Raw genomic sequence first — 23566 nt, 5'->3', positions numbered from 1 at the left:
GGTGCTGCGGCATGCCTGGCAGGGAGGCTTTTCTGTGAAGTCTTTGGGTGACCTCATGGAACTGGTCTTCTTGTCTCTCACACTATCTGACCTCCCAGTTATTGATATTCTAAAGATTGAATATATCCATCAAGAGACTGCCACTGCATTAGGTACAGAGATTGAAGCCTTTGAATAGAAGGAGACGAGAGACAAGGTACAGCATTATATGGCTTACTGGATGGGCCACCGAGAGCTTCAAGGGGTTGATGTGGAAGAGGCTTGGAAGCAGACATTTGTGAGTGGAGGAAGGGCAGTGGAGTGCTCAGCTCCACACTGGAACCTCAAACCAAAAAAGCCAAATGAATAGAAAAAATGTTTTCCTGAAGAAAAGAGGACTGGCTTCTGAGCATGGCTTTCATGGATATTGTTCTTATTTTTTAATATTTCTACAACCTCTAATCACATTCAGTCCAGGACCAAGGTTCACAGCTGAGTAGGAGAGATCTGGAGTTACACTGTCTCTGAGCTTTGACAAGGATTGCCAAGAGTAAAGATGCTTATCATGGCTGGAGCAAAGGCAACACCTTCAGCAAGCATTGCTTTCCTAAGAAAACTCTTTAGGTTCTTTTTTTTTTTTTTTTTTTTTTTTAAGAGAGAGTGAGAGAGAGGGGGACAGAGAGAGAGAGAGAGAATTTTAATATTTATTTATTTTTTCTTAGTTCTCGGCGGACACAACATCTTTGTTTGTATGTGGTGCTGAGGATCGAACCCGGGCCGCACGCATGCCAGGCGAGCGCGCTACCGCTTGAGCCACATCCCCAGCCCAACTCTTTAGGTTCTAATAAATCTTATTTTTTTCTCAAAGTTCTATATTTTACATTATAAAATAAATGGAAATGCTGTCCAAAAAAAAAGAAGAAGAAGGAGAAGAAACTATGTAGCCATTAAAAAGAATGAAGTAAACTTTTTTCTTTTTAATATTTATTTTTTGGTTAGACACAATACCTTTATTTTGTTTATTTATTTATTTTTATGTGGTGTTGAGGATCGAACCCAGGGCCTCACGCATGCTAGGCGAGCGCTCTACCACTGAGCCACAACCCCAGCCCAAGAATGAAGTAAACTTATATGGAAAGAAGTCTATGAAATATTGTTTATTCACTCAATAAATTTATTAAGGGCTTACTATGTGCTAAGAACTGTTCTAGGCATTGAATATACAACAACTAACAACAGACAACTATCAATACATTCAGAGCTTTGTCCTACTGGGAAAGAAGGACTACAAATAAAATAAATAAATATAGTATGTTGTCATATAATTAAAATTACTAAGAGCCAGGCATGGTGGCACATGCCTGTAATCTCAGCAACTGGGGAGGCTGAGAAGGAGGATTCCAAGTTCAAGGCCAACCTCTGCAAATTAGCCAGGCCCTAAGCAACTTAGCAAGACTCTTGTCTCAAAATAAAATAAAAAGAAAATTACTAAGGAGAAAAATAAACTAAGGAAAGGAGATTTAAGAATGTGTGTAGGTTAGGGGCAGGCGTATGATTTTAGGAAGGTGTTCAAGGAAAGTCTCATGAAGAAAGAGATTGAAATGAAGACTCCAATGGTGAGGAAGAAATTCTGTATATATCTGAAGGAAGAACATTCTAGGCCAAGGGAACAGCAAGAGCAAAGGCCCTAAGGACAAAGGGTGTCTGACTGAGGAATAGTGAGGAGACTGGTGTGGCTAGAGGATGAGCAAGGAGAGGAGAGAAAGGATATGGTTTTCTTTGCGAATGAGTCTGGGTCTCAACCAAAGGAACTTATTAAAGTCACCCATTTTAACTGTAAAGTTTAATGATCTCTAATAACTTTACTGAGTTGTGCTACTATTACTAAAATCCAATTTTAGAATACTTCCTGTCACTCTCTGGGAAATTTATAGGTAATCCTCATTCTTACTCCGGCCTGAGGCCACCTCTAATTTACTTTCTATCCCTATAAATTTCCCCTTTTCAGGGGCTGAGGCTGTAGCTCAGGTAAAGTGCTTGCCTCCTAAGTGGGAGGGAGGCACTGAGTTCAATCCTCAGCACCACATAAAAATAAATAAAGATACAGTGTGTTCATCTACAACTAAATAAATAGTTAAAAAATAAATAAATTTGCCTTTTTCAAACATTTCCTTGTAATGGAATCATATGATATACGGTCTTTTTGTCTGTCCTTTTCCATTTGTTTTGTGTGACAATTATGTTAATAAAAATAAACTTCCCTTTAATTTCCTTTAAATAGCTTTAGTAAGAAATAATTCACATAATATACAATTCACCCATTCAGAGTGTATACTTGAATGTTTATTTATTTTATTTTATTTTTTTTTGTTTTTACAGTACTGGGGATTGAACCCAGGGGTGCTTTACCTCTGAGCTACATCCCCAGTCCTTTTTATTTTTTTGAGTCTCACTAAGTTGCAGAGCCTGGCCTTGAATTTGTGATTCTCTTGCCTCAGTCTCCAAAGACATTGGGACTACAGGTCTGCACCACTGCACCTGACTTGAAAGGTTTTTAGTATATTCATGGAGTTGTGCAACCATCATAACAATCAGTTTTAGAACATTTTCATTTTCCTCTCAAAAGACCTCAGACATGTTAGCAGTTACTCCCCATTTTGTTCCAGATCACTCAGTTCTAGGCAACTCCTACTCTACTTTCTGTCTCTATAGATTTTGTCTTTTTTGTAGACATTTCATAAAGACAAAATCTTACAATTAATAGTGTCTTGTGACTAGTTTTATTTAGAATAACTTTTTCAAAATTCATCCATGTTGTACCATTTATCAGCACTTATTCCTTTTTATGTCCAAATAATGTTCAATTGTGTGGCAGAACATATTTTATTTATCCACTCCTTAGTTGATAGATATTTAGGTTGTTTCTACTTTGGGGCTATTATGAATAATGCTGCTGTGAACATTTGTGTACAAATTTTTTATATGGAATATGTTTTCATTTCTATTGGGTATATACCTATAGTGGAATTGCTGGGTTGTATGGTAATTCTACGTTTAACCTTTTGAAAAACTGCCAGACTATCTTCCAAAATGACTGCACCCTTGTGTATCTCCACCAAGCAGTGTATGAGGGTTCCTTTTTTTCTACATCTTTGTTACCACTTGTTATTTTTCCTTTTGATTATAGTCATTGTGTGCATATTTATTTGTGGTTTTGTTGTTGTTTCAGTTTTTGTGATGTTGGGGATAAAATCCAGAATGTTATACATGCTAAACACACTCTACCACTGAGTTACACTTCAGGCTATATCCTGCTTTTAGTTTTTGTTATTAACATTCTCATGGCTACATTATATTACTTCACATATGCCACTTTAATGTATTTCTTTTTTTTTTTTTTTTTTGTTAAAGAGAGAGTGAGAGAGGAGAGAGAGAGAGAGAGAGAATTTTTAATATTTATTTTTAGTTCTCGGCGGACACAACATCTTTGTTGGTATGTGGTGCTGAGGATCGAACCCGGGCCGCACGCATGCGAGGCGAGCGCGCTACCGCTTGAGCCATATCCCCAGCCCTAATGTATTTCTTTATTGCTGAAATTTTTTTTGCTTCAAATTTTGGTGATTACGATAATGCCACAATGAAGAGATGAATGTTTCTTTATTAAAGAGCTTCAAAATTGGTAATAATGACTTAAAATGTGGCTATTCTATGTCATTTGGTTAACACTGGCAATTGTCATTTGGTTAACACTGACAAAAAGTTATTACAGATAATTATATTCTGCCTCCAGAAATGCTTGAGGGAGTCTGTTTCATGATGCTTTGACATTATTTGGCATCATATTTTGGGAAACAAAACAAAACAAAAATACACTTCTCTGTTTTAGTTGGCATTGTTTGTTATTGGTAAGGCTGAAAAATTTGCCAGATATTTGCCTGTTGTAGTTCCTCTTTTATGAACCATCTGTTTGCATTTTTCACTAATTTATCTCTTGGATGTGTGTGTGCGGAGGGTGGATATTGAATCTAGAACTTCACACATGCTAGGCAAGCACTCTACCAACTGAGTTACATTTCCAGCCCATATACTGGATTCCTAATATTTTTCTCAAAAAAATTTTTAGCAATTTTCATAAATGGTTTAGCTAAGGTATTATCCAGATGTAGCAAAAGGTTAAAAATTTTATAAAGTCAAATCTATCTTTCTTGGAGACTTAGAAAGTTATTCCCATTTCCAGATGTGACTTTCCTATTATTTTAAATATATATTGTCCTTCTAATGATATGACATGTGAAACTAGGTTAATTTTCTCCTGGTCTTGCTAACTAGATTTTTTACAATCTTTCTTCCTCTTGGATCTTTCAGCATGAGACCCCCTCTAGAGGAGATGAGTGGAATCATAAGAATTTTCACCTAGGCCTGATGTGACTGATTCAGTCTTAGATTTCTTCTTGCTTGGCTGTCACTAACCCTATCTCAGAAAGGCTTAGAGAATTATTGGACTTCTGGAGAGGTAGGGTTACAAATGAGGGTTTGGATGCCCAGACTTCCTGGGTTCAAAACCTATCTTTGCTATATACAAAACCTGTGACTTTGAGCAAATTATTCAACTGCTCCAGGACTGGGGATGTGGCTCAGTGGTAGAGTGCTTGCCTAGCTTGCATGAGGCCCTGGGTTCAACCTCCAACACGGGGGGCGGGGGGGAAGAAAAGAAAGAACTGCTCTCTTCTATGTTTTATAATTTACAAAATAAGAATATTATACAGTAGTTTATATTATAGGGTGTAGTGTAATAATGAAATGAGCTGATACATGTGAAGCAAAGAGCAATGCCTAGCACATAGTAAATGCCCTGTTCCCTGATATTTGGAAAGTATATGATAGTTGCTATATATAGTGCTTATGGGATTGTGAATAATCAACATATCCTAGTTCATTGATTTATCAAATATTGATAAATATATTTGATAAATATTGATAAATATTCAGGTTCCCACTATGTGCCAGTCAGTATTCTACACCTTTGAGGACACACTAGTAAACTGCTATAATAGTTTATATTCTAGAGGAGAGAGTAAGATCATTTCAGATAATGGTGGGTGCTGACAAAATGTTGAATATGACCTTATTCGGAAATAGAGTCTTTGCAAATGATCAAGTTCTTGAGTTCATCAGGCTAAATAATCCCTAAAACATGATTGGTATCCTTATTAAAATGGGCAACTTAGACACAGACATATACAGAGGGAAGATGAAGTGAAGAGACACAAGGTCATCTTGAACCAAGCTACCAGAAGCTAGTAAACAGGTCTGGAACAGATTCTTTCCTAGTGGCACTAGCAAACTAATATAGTAGGTAGGATGTAAATAAAAAAGAATGATGTGACAGAGAATAAATAAAGGCAGGGGTGAATGGAACTACTTAAACTGGGAAATTGAGAAAGGGCTTTGTTGTCTGGGAAACCCATTTCAGGTAATACATAGGAAGGAGACATGATCTGGCTGGCTTCTTAAAAAACTATTTACTTGGGGCTGGGTTGTGGCTCAGTGGTAGAGTACATGCTTAGCACGTGGGAAGCACCAGGTTCGATCTTTGGCACCACATAAAATGAAGGTATTGTGTTCAACTACAACTAGAAAATAAATATTAAAAAAGCTATCTACTTAAGGATAAAATACATAGAGAAAAATACACAAATCCTAAGTGTATAAAAATGAATTTTTTTTAAAGAGAGAGGAGAGGAGAGAGAGAGAGAGAGAGAATTTTCATATTTATTTTTTAGTTATTGGCGGACACAACATCTTTGTTTGTATGTGGTGCTGAGGATCGAACCCGGGCCGCACGCATGCCAGGCGAGCGCGCTACCGCTTGAGCCACATCCCCAGCCTCTAAAAATGAATTTTTCAAAAAAAAAAAAAAAACTCTCTGGTACTCAACTCCCCTTCCCTATGCCCCTTTTAGTTAGTACCTACCCCAAGGGTAACTAACACCCTCAATTCTGACAACAGATTCACTTGAACTTCATGTAAATGGAATCATACATTATGTACTCTTTCATTTCTGGTTTCTTTCACTCAGTATTATGTTCATGAAATTCACCCATCAGATGATTTTAGTTCATCCTTTCTCAATACTTTGCAGTATTCTGCTGTGTAACTATATTAAAAGGTAATTATTGGTGTGGAGGTTGTGGTTCAGTGGTAGAGTGCTTGCCTAGCATGCATGAGGCACTGGGTTCGAGCCTAAGTACCACATAAAAATAAAGGTATTGTGTCCACCTACAACTAAAAATAATATGTGTGTGTGTGTGTGTGTGTGTGTGTAAGTGTGTGTGTGTGTGTGTAATTATCTATCTTCCTATGAGGAGCATTTGGGTAGTTTCTAGTTGGAGCATTGTGTGCCTTGGTGAATACGTTCATTAATTTCTGTTGGGTATATTCCCTAAAGTTGAGATTTCTGGATCACAGATATATATTTCAGCTTGAACAGATAGTGCCATATCTGTGGTTGACATATTAAAAGATAATACTATATACAGAATGGTAATAACAGAATGGTAGTTGGAGAGATGGCAAGAGTGGAAATGGAGAGACCAGATAGAATCCTATTGTAATAGTCCTAGCATACAATCACAGTAGCTATAATTGGGATAACAAGTGAGGAAATAGAGAAAAGTATACTCATACAATATACACTATATAGGTATACAAGTTCTAACAGGACCTGCTAATGAATTGATTATGGGAGGATGAGGCAAACAGAGCAATCAGGCTAACTGTTAGGATTTTGGTTTGAACAAATAGGTGGATATTTATGTCAGTTACTGAGATGTAGAAAAACAGGAAAATAACAAGTGTGTAGATGAATAAAGAATTCTAGTTTGCTCATGTTAATTCTGAGATACCTATTAAGTATCCAAGTAGAGATATCAAATAGACAGTTGGAGTTCAGACTGGTGATATACATTTGGGACCATCAGCATACATATTACTGTTAAGGAGAAAGAAAGTGTGAGGAGAGAAGAATAAAGAACATAAGACTTGAGTCCTGGAGCATGCCACAGCTAAGAAGTAGAGGAGCTGGGTGCAGTAGCTCATGCCTGTTATCCCAGTCACATGGGAGGCTGAGGCAGGAGGAATACAAGTTTGAGGCCAGTCTCAGAAATTTAGGGAGGTCCTAGGTCACTTAGTGAGGCCCTACCTATGGTAGAATGAGACAGACATTATTACACTATATACAGGTATGGTTACAATACTGGACTGACTCTGTACCATGTACAGCTAGAGGAATGAAGTTATGTTCTATTTGTGTACAATATGTCAAAATGCATTCTACTATAAAAAATAAATGAACAAATAAATAATTTAAAAAAGATGGGCACTATTATGTTAGGTTTGAAAATGATATAGTAAAAAAGGCAAATGTGATATAGAAAGGGGGCAATCACTGAGGTGCAGACCTAGAAAAGTAAAAAGGGATGAGATAAAAAGCACAAATGAAAGAGGGGTTTTGTTGAGAGTGATGTTTCCATCAATGAAAAAAGGAGAAAAGCAGAAAGTACTTGCAGGTTGGTAGATATGATGGTGGGAGGGAATAAAAAACTTCTCATTTGTGTTTTTCTTCTCAATGAAGAATGAGCCAAAACCATAAATTCAAGGCAAATGGGAAGGAATACTGGAGGTTCTGGGAGAAAGTATAATGACCATTTGAGGTATGGAAGAGAAAATTTGTCAGGAACATAGAGTAGGAGGTCAGGCAGTATTGTGCTTTCACTTGAGATCTGTGGACATGAATTTAAAAAGAAACCAGTCATCAGTGATTACGTGTGAGTTATAAGCACTCTGACAAGTAGTGCTTATTAAATATAATGATACCCTCCAGTGTTCACTCAATGAATAAGCACACTGGTGGAATATTAAACTTGGATAGGGAAGGAAGAAGGGAAATAAACAACGCATATGTCTTCTTACAACCTACTTGAAGGAGACAAAAAAAATGATTATTTGAGAATATAAGCACAAACATGTTAATTTTGCAAGTTGAAGTTATAAATTCTAAAAGAAATTTAGGATAATGGCATATTTAAAATAGGATGAAGTTAATTTGGGAAAGAATTCTTGAAGTTAATTTTCAGATCAGATCTCAAAAATTACTATGGGCATGTTAACAAAAAGCAGATGAAAAGGGGCAAAATTACTAGATGTTAATAATAAGCCAGATGGATAGTATGGGCTATGGCCAGGAATAAGTGGAAAAGGACTTTGAGCTTGAAAGCAGGGATAAAAAACACTACTACAGCTTAAGTAACAACCTCTTCATGCTGAGCACTAGATCACTTATCTAACAATGGCTATTATTTTTTCTGGTGCCTGCACTGTGTCTAGGCAATGTGCTAGTTGTTTCACATATGTAATTTTTAATATACACAACAACCCTACAAAATTACATATCATTAATTACTTATCAATAATTATTAAAATTCTACTTTATAGAAGAAAAAATTAAGTCTCAGTATTTCAGTAATTTGCCCAAGATTCCAGTTAGTAAGGATCTGACGTGGGATTTGAAGCCAGATCACTCTGATTCCAAAGGCCACAGTCAGTGTTCTTATGCCTTTTTTCAATTAACTGACTATTCCTTCATTTTCCCTAGCCTTTACTACCAATAGCAGCCCAGGATAAATGTTCAGCAACAAGAGTGACCGGAAAATGTAAACCTAATGACCAATCTTTGCACTTAATCCAAATTGTTTCCTAACAACCTTCTCCAACACCCCCAGCTCACTATTTCACTTTCTTCAACTTCTTCCTTTCCCTATTTGCCTGATCCTGTGAAGGCTCTTCTCACTCTTCCCAAGCTAACTTCTTTATATCCTTTAGCTCTCAGCTTAATTGTCACTTCATCAGAGGACTTCCTTGGTCATTCTATTTAAAACAGATCCCTGGTATTGTCTGTTATCCATTTGTTTCCTAACATTTATCAAAATTTCCAATTATGCTGTTGGCTTAATTTCTGGAGTCAGGAAATATTAAAATATTAAACCCCATGAAATCAGAGACCTTGAAAATCTTGATTATCTTCAATTTCTTCTGTTCAATAGAGGGGGCACTAAACACGTGGCTCTTGAGTACCAGTGCCACCTCTATATTGAGATGGTAAAATACATACCAGATTTCAAAGTCTTGGTATGAGAAAAGAAATGTGTAATATTGCATTATTTTTCATATCGATTACATGTTGAAATGATAATATATTCTTTCCCCTTAGTATCCCCAGGGGATTAATCCCAGGACCCCTGCAGATAACAAAACCTGATGTGCAAGTCCTTTTTAGAAATTGGCATCGTATTAGCATCCAACCTACCCACATCCTCCTTTATGTTTTAAATCACCCATAGATTACTTATAATACTTAATACAATGTAAATGTTATGTAAATAATTGTTGAAATGTATTACTTAGGGAATAACAACAAGAAAAAAATGTCTGTATATATGCAACTTTTTTTTTCTGAATGTTTTCCATCCAGTTGGTTGAATCCTGTGGTTTGAAACCCACAGACACAGAAGGCTGACTTACTTGTATAAACTGGACTAAACATATAGCAAAAATTAATTTCACCTTCATTTTTGAAAGGAAATGTGGCTACTAAGAGAGTTTAACCTACATATGGAACTCACATATTTCTTGGCTCTGGGACAGGGCTATTCCAGAGCCTAGCACAGAATTTGGGCCCATTTTATTGAGTGAAATAACCAATCTTAAGATATATACTGAATGACTGGTGAACGAAGAGGTAGTCTTCTACTAGGAAAACGGATACCGCTTTGTCCTAGAAGTCAGGATATCTAGGTCGTGGTCCAGAGTATACTGGAAATGCTGTTGCCTTGGACAAACCCTATCCTGCTCTGGGCATCAATTCACCTATCAGGTTGTTGATCTTTGAGGTCTGGAAGTCTGTAACAATAACTGGCGCAGAATTATACCAGGAAACCTGAAAAAAACGGAACTTAGCTCTAGCCTAATACTTAAGCCTTGGCCCAAGGGAGAAGGTAGTGGACTAGACCCCTGAACTCAGAACCTAGGCGGCCGGCTTCCTCGGGTCTACGTCACTGGGGCGCGACAGCGTAGTTCCCCGGTCCGCAGCGGCTCAGAAGGTCCCTTTGGTGAAGGCGAGTTCCGGGCCAATGAAGGGTCAAACATTCCTAAATCTCTTGGAGGCTGAGCACTCAGTAACCCCTCCACCCCTCCACCCCTCCCACCCTCCTTTTTATTTCAATACTACTCAGCACAGGAGCCCCGGTAAGACGAGCTACCCCTTGAGCACACCGAGCTAAGTCTGAGAGAGGCTGCGCGGAGCACGTGCACATCCTCGCAGGAGTCTCGGCGATTGGCTGTGACGTAACTTCCGGCGTGAGCGGCGAAAGCCGGGAGGGCGAGCGAGGGAGCGAGCAGGCAGCAGGCAGCAGGCGGGCCGCCGGACGTACGGCCGGCACGGAGGGAGGGAACGAGCGAGTAGTGAGAAAGCCAGAGAGGGCGGCGGGGTCCCGAGGGCTGCCGAGATTCCTCAGGTCCCTCTGGCCCCCTCCCCGGAGCCCACAGCGCCTCCGGTCTCCAGCGGAGCGGACACGGCCCGGCCCGGCCATGGCCTCGTTGCTGAAAGTGGATCAGGAAGTGAAGCTCAAGGTAGCCGCACCGGTCCGGCACTTCTTACCCCCGGCTTCGAACCCCCAGCAGCCTGAACAGCTCCCCACTCTCCATGGCGTCTTTGTCTCCCTGGGGACATCAGCTCTGAGCTTCCGCTCTGTTCAGCCCAGCCCCCCACTCCCGGAGATGGCATGGGGGAAAGGATAACATTGGGTGGCTTTCTGTACTGTGTATGGTATTGGAGAGTCCGGAGGAGACCTCCGCGGACGCGAGTTGGACTCAGTGCTTTAGGCCAGTGACAGCTGGAAGTCCCTCAGCCCAGCAACGTCCCCGCCCCCAGACGCTGCTGCTGACCCTGCCCTTGGAGGCCCGCCTGGCTCGTGTATAGGCCAGGCCTGGGTGGGAGTTGGCACGTTTGTGAGCTCACATCCCTCTATCTACCTGTCTTTTGTCTGCTTAATCAAATTCAAACAGCTTCAGACACAGGGAGGAGGGAGGGAGGAAGGGGAGAGGAGAGGACACAAACGGGTGCCCTCAAGCCCCGACTTTCCCTCTCCTGAAATGGAGAAATGGATCCTCAAAAAAATAAAGTATCTGCAGTCTGGGGGCCTCTCACCTTCTCATTACAATTTCAAGGTGAGGGAGACTGCTGGGTTTGGGATTTCCCATCCTGCCCTTACCTCTTTTGCCAGGTACTGAATTGCTCCTACTGAGTAACTCTCTTTGTTAATTTTAGGTTGATTCTTTCAGGGAGCGGATCACAAGTGAGGTAAGTGAAATAAATAGAAAAATGAATGTTGATTAATAGTTGGTAATTTCCCAGAGAAGAGAGATCTGTAGAGAGAGAGACCTTCCCACAGTTATTAATTCAGCTGTATTTCCCCTCATCTAGGCAGAAGACTTGGTGGCAAATTTTTTCCCAAAGAAGTTATTAGAACTTGATAGTTTTTTGAAGGTGAGAGACCTTTTTCTTTCTTAAATTCCCCATTTGGGGGTCCTGATCTTTCTGATAAGTGACAAATTGTGTTGATTCTGCTTTGTTTTGTACTGTAAAGCACTTCATTCCTTGACCTTCAAATGAAGTATTTCTTTGTCCAGCTTGAAAAAACTAATATGGTTTTTGGGGTTGGTGTCTCTCTTTTAGGAACCAATCCTAAACATCCATGACCTAACTCAGATCCACTCGGACATGAATCTCCCAGTCCCTGATCCCATTCTTCTCACGAATAGCCATGATGGACTGGATGGTGTAAGTGTCTATTTATCTTTGTGTTCTTAAGCAGTAGGTTCTTGATCCTCTATTTCCTGGTAACTTGAAGATGTACATAGAAGACAATGGGAATCAGATATGAGGACTAGGATTCTTGAGTGTTATAGACATGATGGTTCAGTATATTCCTTTTAACCCCTGATTCTCACTTATAACATGAGGTGAATATGTTAATGCTACTTTTAGTGTTTGAGCGAGTTTCAAATAGGATTAACCTCAGGTTGCCTGACTTTTTCCATGGCTCTAAACAAGACTTTTCATACCTCTTTTCAATGTCTTGAGTCTTGTTATGGGATGAGAAATTCTTACTATATAAGTACAGGCCCTGTCTTTGCTGTGCATCTTTAGCACCTAGTCCTCATCAGTCATATGTCCACATTCTGTTATAATACCAATGAAGTTGTATTGTTTTTTGCTTGCATCACTGTCTCATTGATAGAACTTGCATATCTGGAAGTCAGGAACTGTCTCCACTTTGTATTCTTAACTCCTAGTATTGTTCCTGGTACATAGCAGGTGCTAATTACATGTTTGTTGATTGAATATTGTCTTTATTTGTAGAACCAGCAGATTTGTGCATATTTCTTTGATTATTTTCACCATGCCTTGATTAGTTTATTTTTCCTGTACTTTATTATCTTCCCTCTCCCTTGATTGCTTTGTGGCAAAAACCTTTTCTGAAAGCCTTATATGTACTTGGGAATTTGTGCAGAGATTAAAAGACAATCTATGGGATTGAGGAAGGGAGTAAACTTGCTTGAAGGTATCTTGTGATGGGCATGTGAGTGTTGAAGGCAGGCTAATTCCTGCCTTTTTGTTCCTCAGCCCACTTATAAGAAGCGAAGGTTGGATGAGTGTGAAGAGGCGTTCCAAGGTAAGAGCTGCCTCTACCCCAGCTCAACAGCAGCCCTGAGAAATAGGATGGATCTAGTCTTCAGTCAGGAAGCAAGATCTGATTTTATTTCTCAGAGTAATCACCAGTCCTCCAAACGTAGCCATTATTTAATGCTCTAAACTTGGTTTTCCAAAAAACAGAGTATTTGATTTAGTGTGGATTGCCAAGAGAGAATAATTAGAAATTGAAACTCCACATCTCAGATTTTTTTTTTAAGAAAGAGAGAGAGAGAGAGAGAGAGAGAGAGAGAGAGAGAGAGAGAATTTTTTAATATTTATTTTCCATTTCTCGGCGGACACAACATCTTTGTTTGTATGTGGTGCTGAGGATCCAACCCCGGCCGCACGCATGCCAGGCGAGCGCGCTACCGCTTGAGCCACATCCCCAGCCCACATCTCAGATTTTTTTGTGGAAATTCCAGTTCTGGGTTATTTTTTATACACACACACATGCACACACATATACATACACACACACACACACACACATATATATATATATACGCTTTTTTTTTCCTTCCTTTTTAAAATTTCCTTATTCTGAAAAGCTTTTGGCATACTTTAGCTGTTCATCTATTGATGCATACGTCTCTCTCTTATTCTGATAGTGGTGTCGTGGTAGGACTGTGATAGATAAAAAGGAGTGGTCATAGCATCTCACGAGTGCAGGGAAGAAGAGAAAAAGGTAGAGGATGCTGAGGTTTTCCTCCCACCCTAATCATTTGACCTTCCTATCTCTGCCAGGAACAAAGGTCTTTGTGATGCCCAATGGGATGCTAAAAAGCAACCAGCAGCTGGTGGACATAATTGAGAAAGTGAAACCTGAGATCCGGCTGCTGATTGAGAAATGTAACACGGTAAGGCTGGGGCTAGTGACCTGTGGGCTGGCCTTAAATAGTTTCACTTGAACTGTGAAAACTGATGGATGCAGGGTTGGAGGCATGTGTAGGGGTTGGCAGACTAGGTAATCCTGAGTCCTGTGTCCCTAGCATCTAGCTCCAGCATCATGAATCTTGGGCTTCAGGGTTTCAGCAGAAAAGGCCAAAGTCGTCATATGTATGTTTTGATCTCGCAATTTCCAGGTCAAAATGTGGGTACAGCTCCTGATTCCCAGGATAGAAGATGGGAACAACTTTGGTGTGTCCATTCAGGTAAGATGCTTATATTACAAGGTTGGGGAGATACGTCATCTCCCCTGTTTTATCTATTTTCTCTTTGGGATTGCTGTATAGTAACATGGAAGTGGCTTTTGACTCACTTATTTTTGTTTGCTTTTCCCCAGGAGGAGACAGTTGCAGAATTAAGAACTGTTGAGAGTGAAGCTGCATCTTATCTGGACCAGATTTCTAGGTAGGGCTGCTTATGCTTGGCCCAATAACTCGCCGTGGTGAGGTGGTAGGCACTATTCAGGATCTCCTGCAGCTTCTTCCTCTTCTTTCTCCTTCCAGATATTATATTACAAGAGCCAAATTGGTTTCTAAAATAGCTAAATATCCCCATGTGGTAAGTGTTTGTGGCCAAAGGGTGGAGGTGGCAGGATAAGGAGGAGTGACATTACTGGGAATGAGCTATCTGAACAGTCAGATCTTGGGGACTAGCCTTTTTCTCTGCCTCTCCTCCTAGGAGGACTATCGCCGCACCGTGACAGAGATTGATGAGAAAGAATACATCAGTCTTCGGCTTATCATATCAGAGCTGAGGAATCAATATGTGAGTAACTTTGGTTCTTGCCTGAAGTTGCCTTGACTTCTACTTCTTTTGAGAATTTTCTTAAAACTTTCTGAGGGTTGGTGGTAAAATAAATAAAACAACCAGATGCAGTAGCATGTGCATGTAATCCGAGCCACTCGGGACTCTTGAGGCAGGAGAATGGTGAGTTGAAGGATAGCCTAAATAATAGCAAGACCCCATCTCAGAACAAAAAACAAAACTGTGGAACAAATTCTGCTCATGAAGGGGTGCTGGGAACATGAAATCATTGAGGGGGGTCTACCTGGGTATCTCCTTTCTATCTAGGTGGGTGTGTATATGAAATATAGTGTAATGGTTAGATATGAGTCTTAGAGTCAGAAAGACCTAGGTTTAGGACCAAATTCCATTTATGATATGTGACTTCTGCCTTGTTCAAGCTTGACTTCAGTTTATCTCTAAAAGGGGATTTGATATCTACTGTACAAAAATAAGTTGTTGAAATAAGGGGTATCGTACATTTAGACTCTGGGGCAATGCTCAGTCAGGCCCACTTGAGTGATTTAAGAGAGGTAGTACAGCCAATCTGAATGAGTGGGACTGGGATGACATGAATGATAGCTTGGGGATTTGTGGCAGTATTTCATTTTCTTGGTGAGGTAAGGGTTGAACAGATGTGTGATTCCCTGATCCCTCTTCTCCCAGGTCACTCTACATGACATGATCCTGAAAAATATCGAGAAGATCAAACGGCCCCGGAGTAGCAATGCAGAGACACTGTACTGAGGCCAGGGCCAGGGCCAGGGGACTCTGTGAGTCTGGCTCAAGACCGACATTGCCTTGGTTTGTTACATGACTATCGTGATGGGGAAACTGGCTGGAAATAGTAATCACACCTCTCTGTTTTTAGTTAGAGTCTAATGAAACTCTCATCTAGTTCCGTGATGTGTTTACCTCTTTTTTCAGGCCTCAGGAACTCTTTTGTCCTTCCCTAGTACCCTACACCCAGCTTGTCCTAATTTCTGGAGAACTCCCAGGTTTGTGCTTACAGGATATTGGCACAAGAACACTTGTGTTTTCTCTCTCCCCTTTCGCACTCTGCTTGTCAGACTTTGTGTTCTCTTCCTTTTGATTGATTGGTTAGAAGCTGAGGGAACTATAGGGAGAATGCTAGGTGGTTTTTAGGAACTGAAGTGTGTGTGTGGGGGGGAACCATCTCCTCTCTTCCTGTTGTAAGGCTAGATGGTGTGTCTTGCATCTGTGGGACATTGAATTCTCCCTGCCACAGTTGCCCTGGTGATAACTTAGAGTTTCCCTTTTATTCACATCCCACCTTGAACCTAATCGTGACAAACAACATCTTAGGCCTTCAGTATCCTTAACACCCTCAGATGTTTTATAACTGGGGGTTTCACATACACATGTATATGCGTGTTGTACACACATGGATTTGCACACACACCTTCTTACTCCAATACCTTGCATACCTTCCTCTTCCTCTGTAGTCCCTTTCACACACACCCCTTTCAGGAGGTGATAGTTGTCTTAGTTGTCATATACCCAGGGAAAAGTCCTGGAGCCATCCTCCCTCCTGATATTGTTGCTGCGTGGTGCCCAGGGTGAGTTGGAGGAGAACTGAGAGTGGAGATCAAAGGGCTGGGTTAGGCCTGTTCTTCTCTGACTTGGTCCTTCTGGTGTTATGAAATGGCTGGTCCTTTGACTCCTGATTGCCTTTTCTCAGGCCAGTTGTACATTGGGGTGGGGTGTCTGCAACTGTGAGGTCTAGACGCTGCTGCTCCTTTGGGAAATATTTCTCTTATTTATAGTATTGTGCTTCTGGGGAAAGCAGCCATTTGTGTGTATATGTGTGTGTGTGCACATACATATGATGTATATATGTGTGCGTGTGGGAATACACCAGGCAAGTCAAAACCATAGAAGAGTCAGTTGCCTCTCTTGAACCTTCCAGAGATATCATTTATTGTTACAGCTTTTTTTGTTAACCCCCGTTTCCCCCCAGCTTTTATTTTCCTGCTAATGAGAGTTGATATCTGTGTCAGTCTGCCAGTGACTCTCAGTGTCTATTTCTGAATTTTATTCTTCCCTGTCTCTGTCTTCCAACCCCAATCATATCCATCTGGGATGCATCATTTTTACTCCCAGTATTCTGTAGAAAAGGAGCCGGGATGCTGTCTTCCCATGAATAGTGTTCAGTAACAAACCAATTGCATTTTAGTTGGGCAGTGCCCTTACCTACCTGTACCCCCGCATCCTTTCCAACTAAAACCCTTCCCTCCTCCCACCATGTGTTTCTCAGTTTCCCTTTTTGTTCAATTGTTCTGCTGCCTCCTTACCTTACTACCCTTGGATTGTAATGTAAAATTCTTTTACCATGTCAAGAAATTATTAAAAATACAGGTACTTTGACCTCTTTCTAAAGCTGGAGACCCTGGTGCCATGCTCTAGTGGCAAGGGACATACTGGTTCATGCATGCATATTCGGACACCTGCCTCCACAGACACCTCCAGCCATGCTATTGTGTGTCCTTTTGCCAACTGAGCTGCCTCTTTTTCTAGGTTAGTGGAAAGACTGAGACATGCCCACCAAGAGGGATGGGTGGGTCCTTCTTTTGTGTTCATTTTGAAATTATGTGAAAGTTAGCTCTTCCCAAACCTTAGCTGCCTTTTGTCCTACCTGCACAAGATCCCAGTTCCTTCCTTCCCGTGAGCTGCCAGTAGAGGCTGCTGTAGTTCCATGTGGGGAATGGTGTGGTCAAGGAATATCCTTCTCAGTCATTTTCTTTACCCTTATATTAATTCTCCTCTCTGAATAATGTCTTAAATTGTTGAGGAGATTCTGGTCTTGGTTTTAAAATTACTTGGAGGGCTGCTTAGGACTCTTATTTCCCTCTGAAATAAAGTTTCCTCATCTTGCAAGTAGCTTTATGGTTTCCAGTGATCCCATTGTTTCTGTAAAGAGTTTTAAGGTCTTAAACAATGAAAGTACATCTACTCTGTTCTCTTTCACAGATTAGTACCAATAGCTAGCAGTTTTTTGACTACCTACCCTGTGTTGGGTTGGTAAGCACTTGATGTGCATGATCACATTTAATCTTCAAGAATCTATTGGGTAGTTTTATGCCTTCTGTATGCCTTCTGTATAGGTGAGGACTCAGAATTTTAAGTCTCTCCCCTAAGATCACATAGCTTAGGAAGCTGGAATCTGAATACAAAGGCCAGGCCCTCAACCTCTCCTCCTTTCTCTCTGATTAGATAGAAGAAGCCTGAGGCTAAATCAGGGGATTGCCATTAGGTCACAGGCAGAACTGAGTGCTTACTGCTGAACCGGGCAGTATATCCTGGAGCTACTGGGGTATAGTGCAGTCTAGTGCCTGGCAGAAAGTTAAAAAAAAAAAAAAAATGGTTTAGTTGCCTATATGTGTGATATGCAGAACTGAATTAGGCACCAGAGATTTGCTTTCTTCTCAGACCTATTCTGGGTGGAAGGTGAAGTTTCATATCATTAGTCCAGATGCATTCTCAACTGGTCTAAGTGATGGGAATCAGTGGTTGATACTGACTGCTACTAGTAGGAGTTCAGGGACAAGGAAAAAGCCAAACCACAGGGCAGAAAATTGGAACAAAATTATGCAAATCAGGTTAGACATTTCCTGTCCAACCCACAGGGTGGAGTTTTCTCCATTCGTATCCATCCTACTGAATATAAACACTGACTTGATGTCAGGAACTGGAAGGAGCTGCTAGCAGGATTCTGATTTTAGTTTTCAGCATCTACCATGAAGCTCAAGGTGGTTCTGGTATTCCTGGTGCTGTCCCTTGTTACCATCTTCGCTCTGGCCTACATCTTGTTGACCAGGCAAGGTGGTTCCAGCCAGCATCCTCGCTGTCCCTCCGTATATCCCAGTGCCCAGCCCTGGACACACCCTGCCCAGAGCCAGCTGTTTGCAGACCTGAGCCCAGAGGAGCTGACAGCTGTGATGAGTTTTCTGGCCCAGAAGCTGGGGCCAGGGCTGGTGGATGCAGCCCAGGCTCGCTCCTCAGACAACTGTGTCTTCTCAGTGGAGCTGCAGCTGCCCCCCAAGGCTGCAGCCTTGACCCACTTGGACAGAGGGGGCCCACCACCTGCCCGAGAAGCGCTGGCCATCATCTTCTTTGGCGGACAACCCCAGCCCAATGTGAGTGAACTGGTGGTGGGGCCACTGCCTCACCCCTCCTACATGCGGGATGTGACTGTGGAGCGTCATGGTGGTCCACTGCCCTATCACCGACGTCCCATGCTGAGATCTGAATTGGTACAGACATGGAGGCATTTGAAAGAGGTGGAACTACCCAAGGCACCTGTCTTCCTGGCTTCTGTCCTGAACTACAATGGCTCCACTTTGGCACCTCTACATTCCTCCCCTAGAGGTTTGCGCTCAGGGGACCGGGCTACCTGGATTGCCCTCTATCATAATGTCTCAGGTCTTGGTATTTTCCTTCACCCTGTGGGGCTGGAAATACTGTTGGATCACAGTGCCCTGGACCCTGCCCGCTGGACTGTCCAGCAGGTCTTCTACCTTGGGCACTACTATGCAGACTTGGGACAATTAGAATGGGAGTTTAAAGCTGGCCGGCTAGAAGTGGTTAGAGTGCCTCTACCCACACCAAATGGGTCTTCATCCCTCAGGTCCCGAATCACCCTGGGCCCTCTTCCCCCTCTTCATTTCTCACACCAGGGTTCTCAGTACAATGTACAAGGGAACTTGGTGGTATCCCCCCTCTGGACATTGAGCTTTGGCCATGGGGTGTTTAGTGGCATAAGGATTTTTGATGTTCGGTTCAAGGGTGAGCGAGTGGCCTATGAAGTCAGTGTCCAGGAGTGCCTGTCTGTCTACGGTGCTGACTCACCCAAGACAATGATGACCCGATATTTGGATAGCAGCTATGGACTTGGCCTTAACAGCCGAGGCTTAGTACGGGGTGTGGACTGCCCCTATCAAGCCACAATGGTGGACATCCACATATTAGCAGGCAAAGGGACAGTCCAGATGCTCCCAGGGGCAGTGTGTGTATTTGAGGAGGTTCAGGGACTACCTCTTCGAAGGCACCACAATTACATTGAGAGTCATTTCTATGGTGGTTTGGCCAGCTCAGCCCTTGTGGTCAGGTCTGTGTCATCTGTGGGTAACTATGACTACATTTGGGACTTTGTGTTGCACCCAAATGGGGCGCTTGAAGGGCGGGTCCATGCCACAGGCTATGTCAACACAGCTTTCCTGAGTGGAGGAGCAGAGAGCCTCCTCTTTGGTAATCGTGTAGGGGAACGGGTGCTGGGGGCGGTGCACACGCACGCCTTCCACTTCAAGCTGGACCTGGATGTGGCAGGTGAGTATTCAGGGTGTGAAAATTGAGGGGTGGGGTTAGGGGAGGGGAGGGAATCCCTTAGGTTAAGCTGAGGTCTCTGAACAGCAAGGCAACTATGCCAACTCCACAGTGATTATGGAAGGGGAGAACCTGGACCGTGAGTGTAGTCAGCTAGTCCACGTCTGGGCTTCTGGGTATCTGGCCAAAGGTGTAAAGGGTTCTTCCACCCAGCCCCAACCTCCAGGACCAGCAGCAGTTGTGAAACTAGTTTAAATGTAATGTCTGTCTGGCTGCCTTAGCCTTGGGTGACACCTTGGGAGAGTGAATTAGCCCTGTCAGTTTGGATGGGGCTGGAGTTATGCACTTTGCTACTTGCTCAGTAATACTGAGAGTGAGTGGGGGTGGGGAGGACAGAGTTGAGCATAGGCAGAAAGCAACCTGGGGCTTGGAGGACAGGGTCTCATACTAGGGGTTTCTCCACAGTGCTAACTGGCCTTGTGGGGAGGGCTGCCCCGTACCTGTCATCACAATGAACTAACTTTCCAGAGATGAGTCCGATATGTGATAGGCTTGCTGCAAGTGTAGAAAGGAATTCTTAAAGAAGACTTGCTGCTCTTGACAGATCTTTCAAGGACAGAAAGTAAACTTGTCAAATCACAGACTTAGACCCAGAAAGAAAATTAGATATCCACCAGCCCCTCCTCATTTTATAGTTGGGGCAATTAAGGAGGATGGGGCAGGAAGTGTCTGCTCAAGAATAATGCAGTATAACTAAGTATTTCTTGTGAAACATTAGCCTCCTAAGTACAAAATCTGTACCCTGCAGGCTTGTGCTTGAGTTTGTGGAGGGGTGGTGGGAGGAAAAACTCAAACCAAAACACATCTGAAATAATCATATTAGCTAGATTACTCTGACATAATTGGACTATGACTTTTCCAATTGGAAGTCTCACTTCAGTGTTTTTGGCATTAAAGAGCCTTATTTTGGGAAGTCAAGTCAGGTAATGTTAATGTTGAGTTGCTAGTGTGTGCAGCCCAGGCTGCTGCTGTGGGACCAGAAGTTGGTAGTTAGGTGCCAGCACAGAACTGCAGCTGGCAGAGGTGCTAGCCCCAGTGGAGTGCCTCACTGTCAGGTACCTTCCATAGGTCACATTTAAAGGAACTAACAGTCTCAACCTGAAGAGAGAGTGATCAAATACTGCATTGGGCAATGCAGGCTGTGGGTGCAATAGAATTCCAAGGCACTCCCAAACAAAAGACAAATCTGGCCGCGCATGGTGGCTCATGTCTATAATCCAAGTAACTTGGGAGGCTGAGGCAGGAGGATCACAAGTCAAGGCTAGCCTGGGCAACTGAGTGAGACTGTCAAAAAAATAACAAGAGCCATGGATGTAGCTTGGTGTGGTAGAGCGCCCCTAAATTCCATCCCTAGTACTGCAAGGAAAAAGAAAGTTACAAATCTGCTGATTTTGAAAATGATCGGAAGCTTTCCCTATCTTGCTGGTAGAAAGCAGTCACAGAGCTTGGAGATCTGGGACTGTGGAAGGGGATTGAGTTTTCCTAACTAGTTTCTCCAAGACAGATTCCTTTCATAGTTAAAAGAATGTTACTACCCAGTTGCATGTGCTTTTCCGTTTATTGGAAAAATAGCAATAAAACTGCTTTGATTATGCCTAGGGTAGAGATTCAGAAAGAATCAGAGAAGCAAATATTGGTATAAGATCTACTGGTGAGCAAATGCTAATGGAACTTTCTGCGATGCTGGAAATGTTTGTTATCTGTGCTGTCATTATATACAAGAGCTGCTAGCCATATGTGGCTACCAAACAATGTAAATGCGGCCACTGCATCCAAGGAACTGAATTTTCAATTTAAAAAGCCACATGAGAATAGTGGTTATCCTACTGGACAGGGCAAGTTAGAAGATGGTGGGGTAACACTGTGCTAGCACAGGGTGGTACTCTCTGATGTCAGGCCAGTGCAGTTAGCATTGTGGGGAAGATGGGCCTGTCCAAACCACCTTACTTGGTATAGAACTCCTTTCCCTTCCCTCACCCTGACAGGGCTGAAAAACTGGGTGGTAGCAGAAGACGTGGTGTTTAAACCTGTTGCAGTCCCCTGGAGCCCAGAGCACCAGCTGCAGCGGCCACAGCTGACACGGCAGGTCCTGAGAAGGGAGGATTTGGCAGCATTTTCCTGGGGAAGCCCCCTTCCCCGCTACCTTTACCTGGCCAGCAACCAGACTAATGCCTGGGGTCACCAGCGTGGATACCGAATCCAGATCCACAGCCCCCCTGGCATACACATGCCCCTGGAGAGCAGCATGGAGAGGGCCCTCAGCTGGGGGAGGTGAGGAGGGCCCTGGGCAGTGGGTGGTAGGGAAGGACTGGCCCTAACTCACTACCCATGGCTTACCATTTATCCCTGGACCTGCCCTCAGATCCAAGTAGAAATGGGGTGGGAAATGGACTCTCAGAATGTGATCCAAAGGACTTTTGGGCTAGTAATGGCTCTTGATATTTTCCAACACCACCTTCCTATGACAATTCCTGGTTCAGATACCAGCTTGTGGTGACCCAGAGGAAGGAGAAGGAATCACAGAGCAGCAGCATCTATTTCCAGTCTGACATCTGGACACCCTCAATTGTCTTCGCTGACTTCATCAACAACGAAACCCTCTTAGGAGAGGTTGGTAGCTGTAGGTTCAGGAGGGCTGCTCCTCTATGCCTGCATCTTGGCTGCACAGCCTTTAGCCATAGGTTAGAGGGAATGGTTTCCATTTCTGATTTGGGGGCCAAGGAGTTTTCTGTTGACCAACGTGGGTCATCCCTCCTAGGGTGAGATTAGCCATGGGACACTGCCCACTTTCCAGCTGCTGGGCAGAGGTGTAAAACAGCCTGAGGGAGTTGTGACTGAGGGGTGGTTCTTTGGGTTTTGCCTCCAAAGTCCTCCAGCTCTTCCTTTTTCCTGCAGGATCTGGTGGCTTGGGTTACAGCCAGCTTCCTGCACATTCCCCATGCTGAGGATGTCCCCAATACGGTGACTTTGGGGAACAGAGTTGGCTTCTTGCTCCAACCTCATAACTTCTTTGATGAAGACCCCTCCATCTTCTCCCCTGGCAGTGTCTACTTTGAGAGGGGCCAGGATGCTGGGCTCTGCAGTATCAACCCTGTGGCCTGCACCCCCAACTTGGCAGCCTGTGTCCCAGACCTTCCCCTTTTTTCTTATCAAGGTTTCTAGATCTGAGAGTAGGGGGGAACATAGGGGGTAGGGGTAGGGAGCAGCATCTGATGAGAGACACTTGCCTTCTCCATTCCCCCTTCAGTTCCCTGTGTTTTTATCATATTGCCCTTCAGACTCTTTACCCTCCATACTCCTTAGGGAATATCTCCTCCCAAGCTATAAAATCTCCATGTGTCACTTTGGTTAATTCTTACTTTCTGCTCATTTTGTAAATGACAAATTTATAAAAGCAATTTTGAAATATTCAAGCAAAAACACCACAAATCCCACCACTCAGAATTAGCTGATGTTTGCATCATACCAGGCATTCCTTTATGCATGTGAATTAAAAAGGAATGGTTGTTATGTGTAATTGATAATAAAAAGTCTTATAAGAATTTCACTTGAGTTTGTTCTGTTTGACTTTTTTAAGTGTGTAGAGTCCTCTAAGGAATACTGAGGACTCATGCCAATGAAATTAGCAATGGAGGAGAGAGTGCA

At 42.6% G+C, this 23566-nt stretch overlaps 2 protein-coding genes across 2 annotated transcripts; both read left to right on the top strand.

Annotated features, from left to right (window-relative positions):
* The first annotated feature begins 10375 nt into the window (after nt 1-10375).
* Nucleotides 10376-15422, top strand: PSME3 (proteasome activator subunit 3). Its single transcript, XM_081270668.1, has 11 exons — nt 10376-10665; nt 11363-11395; nt 11519-11581; nt 11771-11875; nt 12722-12770; nt 13535-13647; nt 13873-13941; nt 14073-14140; nt 14239-14293; nt 14414-14500; nt 15185-15422. Exons 1-11 carry the CDS (start codon nt 10624-10626, stop codon nt 15263-15265), a joined length of 765 nt encoding a protein of 254 aa, XP_081126794.1. The 5' UTR covers nt 10376-10623; the 3' UTR covers nt 15266-15422.
* Nucleotides 15423-17060: 1638 nt separating this feature from the next.
* On the top strand, nt 17061-23468 carry AOC2 (amine oxidase copper containing 2). The gene is made up of 4 exons (XM_081270666.1): nt 17061-19864; nt 21907-22192; nt 22402-22531; nt 22817-23468. The coding sequence occupies exons 1-4, from the start codon at nt 18277-18279 to the stop codon at nt 23081-23083; spliced, it is 2271 nt and encodes a 756-aa protein (XP_081126792.1). The 5' UTR covers nt 17061-18276; the 3' UTR covers nt 23084-23468.
* The last annotated feature ends 98 nt before the right edge of the window (nt 23469-23566 follow it).

This window comes from Spermophilus citellus, assembly GCF_964194105.1.
Source record: "Spermophilus citellus genome assembly, chromosome: 17".
Classification (NCBI taxonomy): Eukaryota; Metazoa; Chordata; class Mammalia; order Rodentia; family Sciuridae; genus Spermophilus; species Spermophilus citellus.
The sequence above is the reverse complement of the archived record's forward strand: the minus strand, read 5'-3'. Positions and strand labels throughout refer to the sequence as shown.